Source organism: Acartia tonsa, chromosome 10 (genome assembly GCF_053477335.1).
Source record: "Acartia tonsa isolate MP-2025a chromosome 10, ASM5347733v1, whole genome shotgun sequence".
NCBI lineage: Eukaryota > Metazoa > Arthropoda > Copepoda > Calanoida > Acartiidae > Acartia > Acartia tonsa.
In genome coordinates this window covers 6500349-6513217 of record NC_137269.1, presented here as the reverse complement: position 1 = coordinate 6513217, position 12869 = coordinate 6500349, and the positions used below count along the sequence as shown (strand labels likewise).

Below are 12869 nucleotides of genomic sequence, written 5' to 3'. Positions count from 1 at the left end.
CAATACATATTCTTAAAACATTGTGTAAAGCATAATTACTTAAATTATAATGTTAATGAGGTCAATAAAGTACATGGTAGGATGAATATTAAAGTAATTAAGGGGGTAAATAGGAATAAAATGGCGCGTAAACCGCGCTGAAATTTAGACAAAGTGTGCAAATGCCAAACCTATCCCCCTAAAAAGAATTTAACATGCATTGTATATAAAAGAAGCACACAAAATATATTTACTCTATAGTAAAATAAAAATCAGTAAAATTTGCTAGGGGCTTGAAATAGAAAACCGATTTTTTTACCCATAGAAAATATACCACATACATAATTTTAATTTCTAATACTTCAACGCAAGCTGAAAATTTTAATAACCTATTCCGTAGCTCTTAAAATTCAAACTTAGAAGGTTAATAATTTGTTTTTAAAAGCGAAGCTTTTCTATAATTATTTTTTAAAGATTTCTATATGTATGTGGAGTTGGATTCACCTTATTGTAATGGTACCGAAGATAGAGCCGACTAAAAAAATTGCGGCATTACATCATTATTAGCATTATTGATTTAATGTAGAAAGTGGAGCAATTAAAAAAATTGCAGATATACATAATTAACTTTTTAAAAAAAACGTCAGCGGACGAATAATTCATTTTACTTCAAAAAATTGCATTTTCGCGGCTCTAGCAATGATATTATAAATAATTGGATCTTACACCAGATTATTATGCAGTCTAATAAAGTGAAAATTGTAGCCTATTTGTTGAAAATAAACATCCCCCTCCAACCCACCCTTTTTCTGCATATCAACCTTATTTATTTAAAAGGCTTATTATTTAATAATTGCTATGACGGTCTTAAATGCAATAAATCACTATGATTACTTTAAAACACTTGTTCAGACTATTCTATTTTTTATTACTAGTCCTTTGCTGATTAAAAGGTAATTAAATAACAGATGGTAGGTTAACCTTTTTTATAAGCTTTATGAAAACCAAATTTATGGGCAAAATAAACATTAAAAATCTGATTAAATAGAGGTAAACATAGATGACAACATGCATAAGTAGTGAAGCTCAAAATTTATGAATGGATAGAAATCTAGAAATCGATCTAGCACCCCAATTTATAAACAAATCTTAATAAAACTTGGTGAAAATATGCAGAATGTAAAATAAATTAATCTCTGAAAGTTTCAGCCTTCTATCTTGAAATTGAGAAAACCAATAAAACTGGAAAATCTAGGAATCGATCTAGCACCCTAAGTAACAGACAGATGGACAATACAATGTATAGATTATATGGACATATGTCTCAGGAATCTTCAGCTGTCTATCTTGAATAGGAGCCGAGAAAATCAATTTCCCCATAGCATATTACGGACGGGCTGACGGACAGACAACGGGAATTATAGAGTAGCTTCGCTACTAAAAAAAAAAATATGAACTATATTTTTAACACTAAATTATCTTGAAGAATATTAAATTTTCTACTAAAAATGATTAAAGTTAAACTACAAATTTTACTAATTAGATTTATTAGGTATTAAAACATACCAAAAGACAGTATAATAAAATCATCATCATCATTTGAGAATTATTAGGTATTAAAATATACAACTAAATCATTTTTTTATCAAATCATATTGCATGATATATTATTTTATACTTATATATATATTCATTCTGTTTTAAAATCTGTTATAATTTTCCATTGCTTGGAGGATTTATCCATTGCTTGGAGGATTTATCCAAGAGTGTTCTCAATGGACATCTTCTGGAGACCCTCCATGACGGTGTTAAGTACGGTTTGGGTGTGGGTAGCACAGGCGGTTTTAAATTGATCATAAGTGCACTTGAGATAGGCAAAATCTTTATATTGGCTTCTCACTTCTTTCTTTTCTTCTCTGCTGTAGCCACATGCCTGGGTAAAAGTATTTTTATACATACTTGTATCAGTTGGATTGGTAATCTTAATGGACAAAGCCCAAATTGTGTCAAAAATGATCCATGTGACGTTATAAAAATTAGGGAGATGATAGGAGAAGTGGGAAAGAAAACCTCTAAAAAAGAGATGGATAATCCCTCATTTTAGTGACGTCACATGGATGATTTTTATGCTTTGTCATCTTAATGTTTTTTTTAGATCTTTTGACAGAACTCCAAGTCCTTCGCTCCGTTAGGTTAGAGGAAGGGGACATTAAGCTTTTCCCCAAATTTTTATAATAACCCTTTATTTTTCATTGGCTTAACAACTTTGGGGACTTGCATTTTAATTGGTTGGTCCATCAAGTTGAGTGTTCAAACGTTTAAACCACCTATTGTAATCTATAGAATTTTGTATATACTCATTTGGTATGTACTTAAATTTATCGGACATTGTCTAATTCCTTTAGATTTCTGAAAGGTTGTGTATTAAAGTGGTGAGAAATAAAGTACAATGCACAACTTCAGCTTTTAGTTTTAGTCAAAAGATAGGGGGGGGCGGGATTTCTAGAGGGGGGATTACACTTGGGAGGCTGGAGACAACACCCCCCAAAATATTATGAAAAAACTTTATTGGAGTTATAAGGTGCTCAATCAGGCGAGATTTTATGGTACAAAAAAACGACAGTCTGCCCTTTATACACGAGGATAAAATCTAGTTAAAAATACTTTTCCTTAATCTCTTCCATTTTAGCTGTCAAAGCATCCTTGGCGCATGTGTCCACCTCATCAAAATCAAATGCTTCTAGAATTTCAATGGGCAAATGTTCACTGATCCAATTTACTCTTTCTCCATCAATACCAGCTATACCCAGCCTGGTCAGCAGACATTCTCCTGCGCTTGTGGCGGCTGAGAAGTACTTGATCAGCTTGTTGTAGCCAGGGCAGGAACTCTCTACGTTGTCAATTTTCGTTTCAATATTGCATCTTGAAACTGCGGTGGGCCAGGTTCCTGCGATAGGGGTTCCCACAAGGCATATTTTCCATTGTTCCTCTTCGCTCAGACAAAGATCACCCTAAAGAAAATAAGGTTTTGGTAACAATGCATGAACATACATAATTAGGTTCCTAAATCATAACTTTTTTCTCGTATTCGTTCGAATCCAGTGGATAGGAACCGGTTCTCATCCATACGAAAAAACTATGTCTAGCATCGTATTATATCCAGCTTTCTACGAATATAAAAATTGTACATTCTCTATCCGCGGAAAGATGTTTATAATACGATGAAAGAAATATCTATTAAAAACTTTTAACTTTAATTTGTAGTAATATTTATAAGAAAAAAAATAAATTTAATTTTCTTTTTTGATCAAATTTACAAGTGTTTTATTTTTAATTAGCTAAAAAAAACTAAAAATTTATCAAAATGACCTATTTTACAAGTGTAAATATTTCGAATAAAATTAACTTTAATACATCAAATTTAAAGAAAATTAATTATGTTTTTTTAATTAATCTTTTTACCTACAAAACTCAATAACTTTTCATCAATTAATGATAATAATACTAGCGGCTACGCCCCTTCGAGATACTAATAGGTAAATTTGAGTGAAATAGGACAGGGGTGGGGTGTATATTTTCTAATTTTAATTCTAGTTTTGAAAAGAAAAGTAAAACATTTTGCTGGGGTTTCATTTTTTCTAGGCGCGATTTCTATTGGGAGGATGGTGGTACCATCTTTAAAAAGTTTTAAACCTTCGCACAGGGTTTATTAGAAGTTTCTTTTTTAAGGCGAACCATATCGGTTTAGATGTTTGCGCGATCTTTCGCTAAAAAGACAGACACCCTTTAACTTTTATATTTTGGTGTTCTTAAAACCATTTCTTATAAATATCAAATTAAACCTTTTTCATCAAATTTAATGTTATCTATTTTTTCTTATAATCTGCTTTGAAATAGAAGTTATAACTTTAAAATATTTAAAGATAATAGACTTCTATCTAACAAAAAATTATAAAAATTTACTAATTATTTTTAAATTACACAAGTTTTTTTGTTTAAAAAAATCCTAAAAATCTCCCACTATTTATATTGATAATAAAAAAAATTACTCACTGCTCTGACAAGGCCTCCAAGGGCTGCAAGAGCCACCAAAACAGGACTCCACGCTAACATGCTGATGTAGGGCAAGTGAAAACTGACCAGTATCCGCAAAACATTTATATCCTCCTACAGGTGTAACTCTGGTGCCTAGAGTGTCCAGCCTGACACAGGGCTAGGCCTGGCTAGTCACCCTAGGTGTTCATAGAAAACATCAAGAATTTTATAATTTTTCAACGATGTAAAATGTTGAAAATATACAACGAGGACAAATTATTAAATTTATCGGAAAGAAAACCAAGTAGCGGGTTTCGTCGTATTTTCACAGTAGCTTTTAAAAGATTATTTTAGGTTAGGTAAATGTTAATGATTGCCCCGTAGTGTTAGAGCCTCTCATCAGCAGCTAGAAATAGGAGAAAAGCTACTTTATCTAATTGTAAAAGTAAGGATGAGATAAAATTATAGGCGTGGGGAAGGGTGTTAAAGCCCCACACAAGCAAAACATTTAAAAGAACTGAATTTCCATTTTTTTTATCGCTGTTCACGCCACTGCTTACTATAAGTCAATAAAAATTAATTTGATTCTTGTGACGAGATAACAAGGATTTATTATTACAGAACACAACAAAAGTAATTAAAATGGTTTAAATGCAAATGGCTGTAACTAAAATTATAATTGGGAAAGTGACTTAAAATTCCATGAAGATTATTTGCAAAATTTGTATTACCATCACTCAATTATAATTGCACCCCTAGCATCTAGTTGCTTTATATTCGCAGGGATATGGATAGGGGGGGGGGCAGAAAAATAGCTTAAAACCATACCCAGGTTTTTTTACTGAAATAAATAGCCCAAACTATCCCAGAACCTATAAGAAGCTTCACTGGAAAAAGAGGACCATATCGGTTCAGTGGTTAGCGAGATTCTTCGCTACAGACCAAAAAAAGCCTTATACTTAATATATTATGATAGGTATTCGGTCGCCAGCTTGCAGAAGATTATTATTTATTTTGACACTTAATTTGTAAAGATAAGACAACCATTTTTGCCTGGTACATTTTTATTATTTTTGGTCAAAAGATTTTTCTGAAATCAAATATGTATAAAAATATTCTTTACCAAAATCTATAAGATTTTATGCAAAGAATAGCAAAAAAAATAATTCAATGTAATCTAAGTGAATTCTAGTTTTTTTTCCTTCAAATTCTGTCTTAACATTACCAACAGACCGACAGAAGGACATACAGACACTATCTATAATACAAAGTAGAACGGAGTCTGTCTGTCCGTCTGTCTGTCTGTCCCTTAAGATCTCGGTAACCACTGAACCGATCTGATTCTACTCTTCAGGGTATCTACCTATGGGTCCTGTGGTGGTTTTAAGCTATTTTCTTGGGGGGTGGGACACCCCCAACCCTCCAAAAAACCAAAAAATCCCCCCCCATTTTTTTTTTTTTTTTTTTTGAATGAGATTTCCATGGTCCTTTACGATTTTCGCCATAATTTTTTTTTTATCACCTCTTGGGGCAAAGCCGCTAGTGACTTATAGTGCATTATTGACAGAAATACTTTAGGCCATACACGAAAACTTATAGAGTAGATTTGTTACTATTAATTGAAGAATTTCTGCTACATTAGATAAACATCCCAGGTCAATTCCATTCATGGATGTAGAATATACGTGGATATTATGACAGGGTAAAAAATGTCGTCAATTTAGCTTACTAATATGGAACTCGTTTATTGGTCATTTCGTTCATTAAGTAGGAGGGGAGGGGATGGGGTAAATGGGATGGATGTGGGGGATCGTTATTTTAGCAAGCTAAAAATTTCAATTGATTAGAGTACATAATAATCTTGTGTGAGTTCCAGGTAATAAAATATCTATTATTTCAATATATACACGAGTAAAGGATATTGCAATTGAAACTTAAATGAAGAGAAGTGTATAAAAAAGAAAAGCAAAATATTACTTATTTATCGCATCGTATCATAGGCAGCTTTCTGCGGATATCAAGAGTAATTCATAAGACAGCTGAGACGCCGAAGATTTATTACCCATTTAGTAATTTAGATTAGAGAAACTTAAAAAACTATCATGTCCGATCAACTGAAAATTAATTACCCATTTGCTCCAGGGAGTAAGGGAGGGGACAATGGATCAAATATTCAATTTTTAGGAGTCTCAGACTTTGGGGACTGGCTTAAAGGGAATGTGCAAGAATTTAGCAGTTTCTGACTGAGTTTGGGGACTTGCGCATAGAATGCCGCTACTCGTTATGTATGTTTTGAATATTGCAGACGGGGAGAAGGGATAAGGGAAGTGGGGGGAAGGGAAATAAACACTCGTTGTGTTAGTTTGGAATGTAGCAGACGGGGAGAAGGGAGGTGGGGGCAAGGGAAATAAACAGAATAAAAAGGGGCAGTCATATTCTTGCTAGCAGCTGGCCGGGTCCAATAATCTTTTAATATAAAAATCACACCAAAAAACCTCAATATATTTCATCAAAAACAAGTTGTGATTTCACTTTACATGACGCTATGGAAATCTATTATTCAATTAACAATCCCTTCATAATTTCCTACAAATTTATTGGATTAAACTGGATTTCATGCCCTTTCTTTGATAACTTTTATATTGAATTAATTGCCCATTGTCCCCTCCCTTACTCCCTGCATTTGCTCCCTAATTTCCAAAGTTGTACGACAGATAACCAAACTGTTGCAAAAGGGATATTTCCGGTCAAAGGGAAAATTGGAACTCCATTTAATAATTTGTGAAAACAAAGCGATTTATACATTATACAATATATACATTCAAAATTTTAATTTTCAAATTTAGAAAACTTGGGGACTATTATTGAATTCGAATGTTATTTTTTTGATCAAGTTGAGTTTCCAAACGATGAAACCACTAATTGTATAAATCTACAGAAGAGTTAATTTTATATATCATCATATCATTGAGGATGTACATCAATATATAGGCCATTGTCTTATCATTTTAGATCCCTAATTTTCTTACAGAAAAAGATTTTATTTGTAAATTTATATTTAGTGCATTTATTTTCACTGAAGATTTGAATTAGGTTGTCAAATTTAAACAACTTTTTTCTTAAAAAGTAGTATTCTTCATGTATAGATTTATTGGAGTTAAATTATTCATCTCAAATATCAATTTTCAATAAATTGGCCAAATTTTTACCTTGTAGTTGACTATTGACTAAGGTAATTCGATTTGGACAAAGATAAACTAAATAATACTTCAATATATAAAATAGACTATAAAAGTTTTAAAGATTTTTAATCAATATAATAGATTTGAAATCTGCATAAAATTTTAAGGATTTTTTATAAAATTAGTTTTTTATATAATTCTTTATCTAAAGGCGCAAATACAAATTAAGTTAAATAATTTTGAGATCTGTGATTGGTGGATTGAAAACTATCTGCGCTCTGATTGGAGAAGCTTAAGTGACGTACATCATTCAACCAATTAGAGCGTAGGTAGTTTCCAATCCAGCTATCCTATTGGTCAAAATTTATTAACTTAAATCGTATTTGCGCCTTTAAATAAAGAATTATATAAAAAACGAATTTTATAAAAAATCCTTAAAATTTTATGCAGATTTCAAATCTATTATATTGATTAAAAATCTTTAAAACTTTTATAGTCTAATATAAAATGCTGATAAAAATTACTATAGCACAAAATAAATATTTGATAAATAAAGAATATTTGTTTGAAAAATGAATACCATCAATAAATATGGTATAGCATGCATACCATCACTTTGTTTACTTTGTAAGGACACTCTTGTATTTAAAAATGTATATATACAATCCATAAATATGGTATAGCATGTATACCACCACATTGTTTACTTTGAAAGAACACTCTTGTATTTAAAAATGTACATATACAATCCATAAATATAGTATAGCATGTATACCATCACATTGTTTTCTTTGAAAGGACACTCTTGTATTTGAAAAATGTATAGCATCAATAAATATTGTTTAGGAAGTATATCATACCTTTGTTTCATTTCAAAGGACACTCTTGTATTTGAAAAAATGTTTAGCATCAATAAATATGGTATAGCATGTAAACCATCACTTTGTTTACTTTGAAAGGACACTCTTGTATTTAAAGATGTACATATACAATCCATAAATATAGTATAGCATGTATACCACCACTTTGTTTTCTTTGAAAGGACACTCTTTTATTTGAAAAATATATAGCATCAATGAATATGGTATAGCATATATACCATTACTTTGATTCCTTTGAAAGGACACTCTTGTATTGAAAAAAAAGGATTTCCAGGCAATTTTGGGATATTTTACATCACCTCCCACCTCACTAAAAAAATGGACGTTTTTATGATTTTTCTGCCAAAGTTTATATCTGCCTATTGCTGAAATGGCGGTTTTTCCCTTGAAAATGGATTGTTAAACACAGAAACCCCCCCCCACCTTTACAATGAAACAAAAATGATAATAAGGACGGGGGGTGGTTAGTTTCATTTCTTGTTTTTTATTTTAGGTTTGGTTAGGTTAGGTACTGTGTAGCCCTGCACGGTTAGTGCAAGCCCTGTACAGTTATGGCTTCTCAAACTATAAATAATTTAATAGAAAAAAACTATTGGATGTACACGTCCTTGTTTTACATGAAAGTGCATATAAATATAATATGTAGATATAATATATAACCATTATGAATAATAGCATCCATTATAGGTAGGCCGCTCCTGTATCAGATATTACGATACTCTGTTTTATATCAGGGCTACACTATAATTTATTTTGTATGTAGGAACTTATTGTTTACTTCATTTAATCTTTTCTCTCTCTCTCTCTCTCTCTCTCTCTCTCTCTCTCTCTCTCTCTCTCTCTCTCTCTCTCTCTCTCTCTCTCTCTCTCTCTATCTTGCTCTCTCTCTCTCTCTCTCTCTCTCTCTATCTCTCTCTCTCTATCTTGCTCTCTCTCTCTCTCTCTCTCTCTCTCTCTCTCTCTCTCTCTCACTCTCTCTCTCTCTCTATCTCTCTCTCTCTCTCTCTCTCTCTCTCTCTCTCTCTCTATCTATCTATCTATCTATCTATCTATCTCTATCTTGCTCTCTCTCTCTCTATCCATCTCTATATCTCTATCTCTCTATTTGTTTCGAAATTTGTTTGTTATGTAGTTGTAATTTTTGCCGCTAGAAGTCTCATTTTAGATTTTAGAATTTAGTCAGCGTTATACTCATGCTGTAAGATAGATAGACACATTGCTGTCAGATACACATACATCCTGTTACTCTATATACAACGATTATTGCTCTCACTATTACATCTTTTTTTCTATTCTGTGTTTCTTTCTCATTTCTTTTAGCACTTTCACTATGTGTATCCATTACTTTCTATTTCATTTTTCTTTCAAAGTCTCCCTATATATCTCTACTAGCGGCTTCGCCCTTAGCCTCTAGGGCCTTTGCCCCAAGCGGTTTAATCAAACCAATTTTTCGTATTTTAGATTTGAAAGAAAAATAAAAAAATTTTGTTGGGGGAAATTTATTTTGGGGGGGGGGGGGGTAGTCGACCCCACTATTTTAATTTTAGTTTATAAAAGAAAAAGAATTTATCTTGTTTTTTGGAGGGGGTATTTTTCATTTTTTGGGAGGTTGGGGGTGTCCCACCCCCCAAGAAAATAGTTATAAACCTTCTCGGGACCTATGAGACGCTACCCTGTAAAGGAGAACCCGATCGGTTCAGGGGTTAGCGAGATCCTTCGCTACAAACAAACAGACAGACAGACATCGTTCTACTTTGTATTATAGATATCTTTCTCTTTGTATCTCTACTCTCTCCTTTATTGTTTTTGATCCATTTAAAATGTTTTGGTGTGCAATTATTGAATATTTCTATTCTTGTTATGTAATGTTCATGTAAAAGTCCCGTAGGATCAATTTACCTTTCCTTCTAGCTTACACTATAAAATAATACACAGTATAGGAAATAGCTACCCGCTGCATTATAGCGCGTGCCTGCTTGCCCTCGCGGGGTGGTGTCGGGTTCGAGTTAAGTCACTGTGCCTTACTGTTAAAAATGTTACCTACAGCTACAATGTCAGGCATGTGAATTTAATAATAAGAGTAAGGAAAATGCCTTGGAATGTAAACTCAATACCATGCACAGTTAGGTTTTCTAGACATAATACAATCAAAGGGCTGGTTGTCTTTTGGATGTTACTTAACCTAATATCCTACAGTGGGCGTTGGAGTCAGGTTGGAGTATCTAATCATATTACAAGAGGATGATGTTCTTGGGATCTCTAGATGATGTCGTGAAACCGAATGAGAACCGAGGTCATTAACTAGGTAAAGGATTCAGTAAGAACTATAAGGTCCATTTTCAATAAAAACAAGGATGACAACATCCATAAAAGCGGAGCACTTGAACGGTAGGACAAACGGACACTAACACTTGTATAGTGTCAGAACTGAATAATCAGAATATAAATGTATAAATGTTGAAGCAAAATTGTAAGTAAAATTGTTGAAAAACTGCTTGATATAGAATAATGTTTATGGACAATCTTACATTTTTAGGACTTGATTATAGAGTTGCTTCGCTTATAATATTGTACTTTGTTGTCCCAGGAATCAGTATACCAAAAATCAGATCATTCGGATTATTAGATCACACAAAAATTTGTTGTTAAAAAAGTAAAAAAATCAACATGTTCAAAATGGACGTAGGGACATTCTGGTAATGATTATAGAGTTGCTACGCTTTCTAAATCGTACCTAACTACTACAAGAATCACCATGAAAAGTTTGAAATCAATAAGACAATTCTAACATGCCTAAATTAGCAAAAGAAAGCTATCCGTTCCGAACGGACGTACGGACGGACGTATGGAAGGACCGACCCTAATTATAGAAAAGCTTCGCTTTTAAAAATAAAGGATGATTAATATTCAAATCAGATTTGATTATAGTTGTATCTATAGGGCTACATTGACATTGATTATAGAAAATCTTAGTTATCCAATATAATACTTTAATTTTAAAAACCAGCTGATTTTAACCTGTTATACTGAATCATATCATATATATTTCTGTAATAAATGTTAGGTTATGTTTGCATATCATATTTTCATAAAGCTTAACCTCACTATTTTATTATGTATAGTAAATCATTTACTTATAATGCTAAATGATAACCTTTTTAAGAAAATTGTAATACCATTGGTAATGGTTGCGATTGTAGGCCCATACAGAGGATATAAAAATGACTTAATGGTGCTGGTATGTTAGGTTATTGTCATAGGCTTATTATAGATCTGTTGTAGGCTTAACTCATCTTATAAAATGTTGAAGACAAAGGCCGTGTAATCAAAAATTGCGTTATATCAAAGAACAGTTGATAACCTATTCGCTGGTAGCACTTTCAACTTATTAAAACAATTTGTATAAATTTATATCTTTGAATCACGAAACCTTTCATCAAAAACCTATTAATTTTCAAAAACAAGTTTAAAGAAGGGCCATCAGGAATTTATTTTAATGATATGTGTAAAAAATTAAAAAGATAGAGACAGCAATATTTTTCTTTATCTTTGGCATGACGCGGTGATAAGTTAGACCGCAGCCCAAAACTAATTGATTTTAAATATAAATTATTATTAGAACTATTTTGTTGAACCCCGTTGAATCAAAACTTTGAACTTTACACGAATGGGATAAAAAAAATCACAAAAGTTAGGACACGTTCTTTTCAAATTTCAATCATTCCAAATTGAAATTAATTGAAATAATCTTCCATTGTATTACATATACATATATACTAAGATTAAATACATGGAAGAATTGTCCAAAATTTATCAAACTAACTAATAGTTTATATTTATATTTTAATTATTTTTCTCGTATTCATTCGAATCCGGTGGATAGGAACCGGTTCTCATCCATACGAAAAACCTATGTCTAGCATCGTATTACATCCAGCTTTCTACGAATATAAAAATATACAATCATAAGATTAAAACCAGTTTTTTTAGCCAGTGCCTTCGGCACCTCGGGGCTAAAAAAAACTACAAAAATTGTACATTCTATATCCGCGGAAAGCTGTTTATAATACGATGCGAGAAATAGCTAATATTGTTCACCCCAAGAGGTATGATTTTTAAATTTTTTTTGTGGGGGGAGGGTATTTTTCACTTTGTGAGGGGGTTGGGGGTGTCCCACCTCCCAAGAAAATAGATTAAAACCATCCCAGGACCAGAATGTATATTCCCTAAAGAGTAGAGTAGAGATATTAAGCATCAGACAGACAGACAGACGAACAGACAGACAGTCATCGTACTACTTTGTATTATAGATAGCAACTCTATAAGTTTAACCAAATATACCTATACGTCAAAGTCAATTTCTAAATGATATCTAATGATCTAAAGTCATTGGTTATTTGATTTTCTTGTGTTGATGTATCCTTAAACTAAAGTAACAGGATGTCTGTTTGTCTATTTGTCTGTTTGTGTGTATGTCTGTGTGTTTGTATCGAAGAATTGTAATATTAAGAGTATAGCTACTCTACAACTTGATCCAATAAGTCCAGTAACTATTGTAGATAAATAAACATAATTTTTTTTAAATTTTTAAAGCTATAATTTAAGATATTTAAATGTATAGCAAAGCAACTCTTTAATTATTAGCAATAAAATGAGAAATTTGCTACTATAGATGTTTTCATCCTTGTTTAACAATGTTAAGAGAGGTGTTTAATCATTTTGCATCCAGATGTTTGAATTATTAACTAACAAAACAGTTATATCATCCTTGGATAATGATATTTAATTCCAA

At 32.0% G+C, this 12869-nt stretch overlaps 1 protein-coding gene across 1 annotated transcript; it reads right to left on the bottom strand.

The window, feature by feature from the left end:
- Positions 1–1509: 1509 nt before the first annotated feature.
- On the bottom strand, positions 1510–4141 carry LOC145329272 (uncharacterized). The gene is made up of 3 exons (XM_080173328.1): positions 4033–4141; positions 2651–2990; positions 1510–1914 (listed from the first exon to the last, which is right to left on the bottom strand). Exons 1-3 carry the CDS (start codon positions 4090–4092, stop codon positions 1736–1738), a joined length of 579 nt encoding a protein of 192 aa, XP_080029454.1. The 5' UTR covers positions 4093–4141; the 3' UTR covers positions 1510–1735.
- Between the last annotated feature and the right edge of the window lie 8728 nt (positions 4142–12869).

Excerpts from the sequence above, each read along its gene's own strand:
- LOC145329272 (XM_080173328.1), bottom strand. The coding sequence starts at position 4,092 with ATGTTAGCGTGGAGTCCTGTTTTGGTGGCTCTTGCAGCCCTTGGAGGC. Across the intron at positions 2,991-4,032 it reads TTGGAGGCCTTGTCAGAGCA|GGTGATCTTTGTCTGAGCGA; the intron begins GTGAGTAATTTT and ends TATTTTCTTTAG. Across the intron at positions 1,915-2,650 it reads AGCTAAAATGGAAGAGATTA|AGGCATGTGGCTACAGCAGA; the intron begins AGGAAAAGTATT and ends ATACTTTTACCC.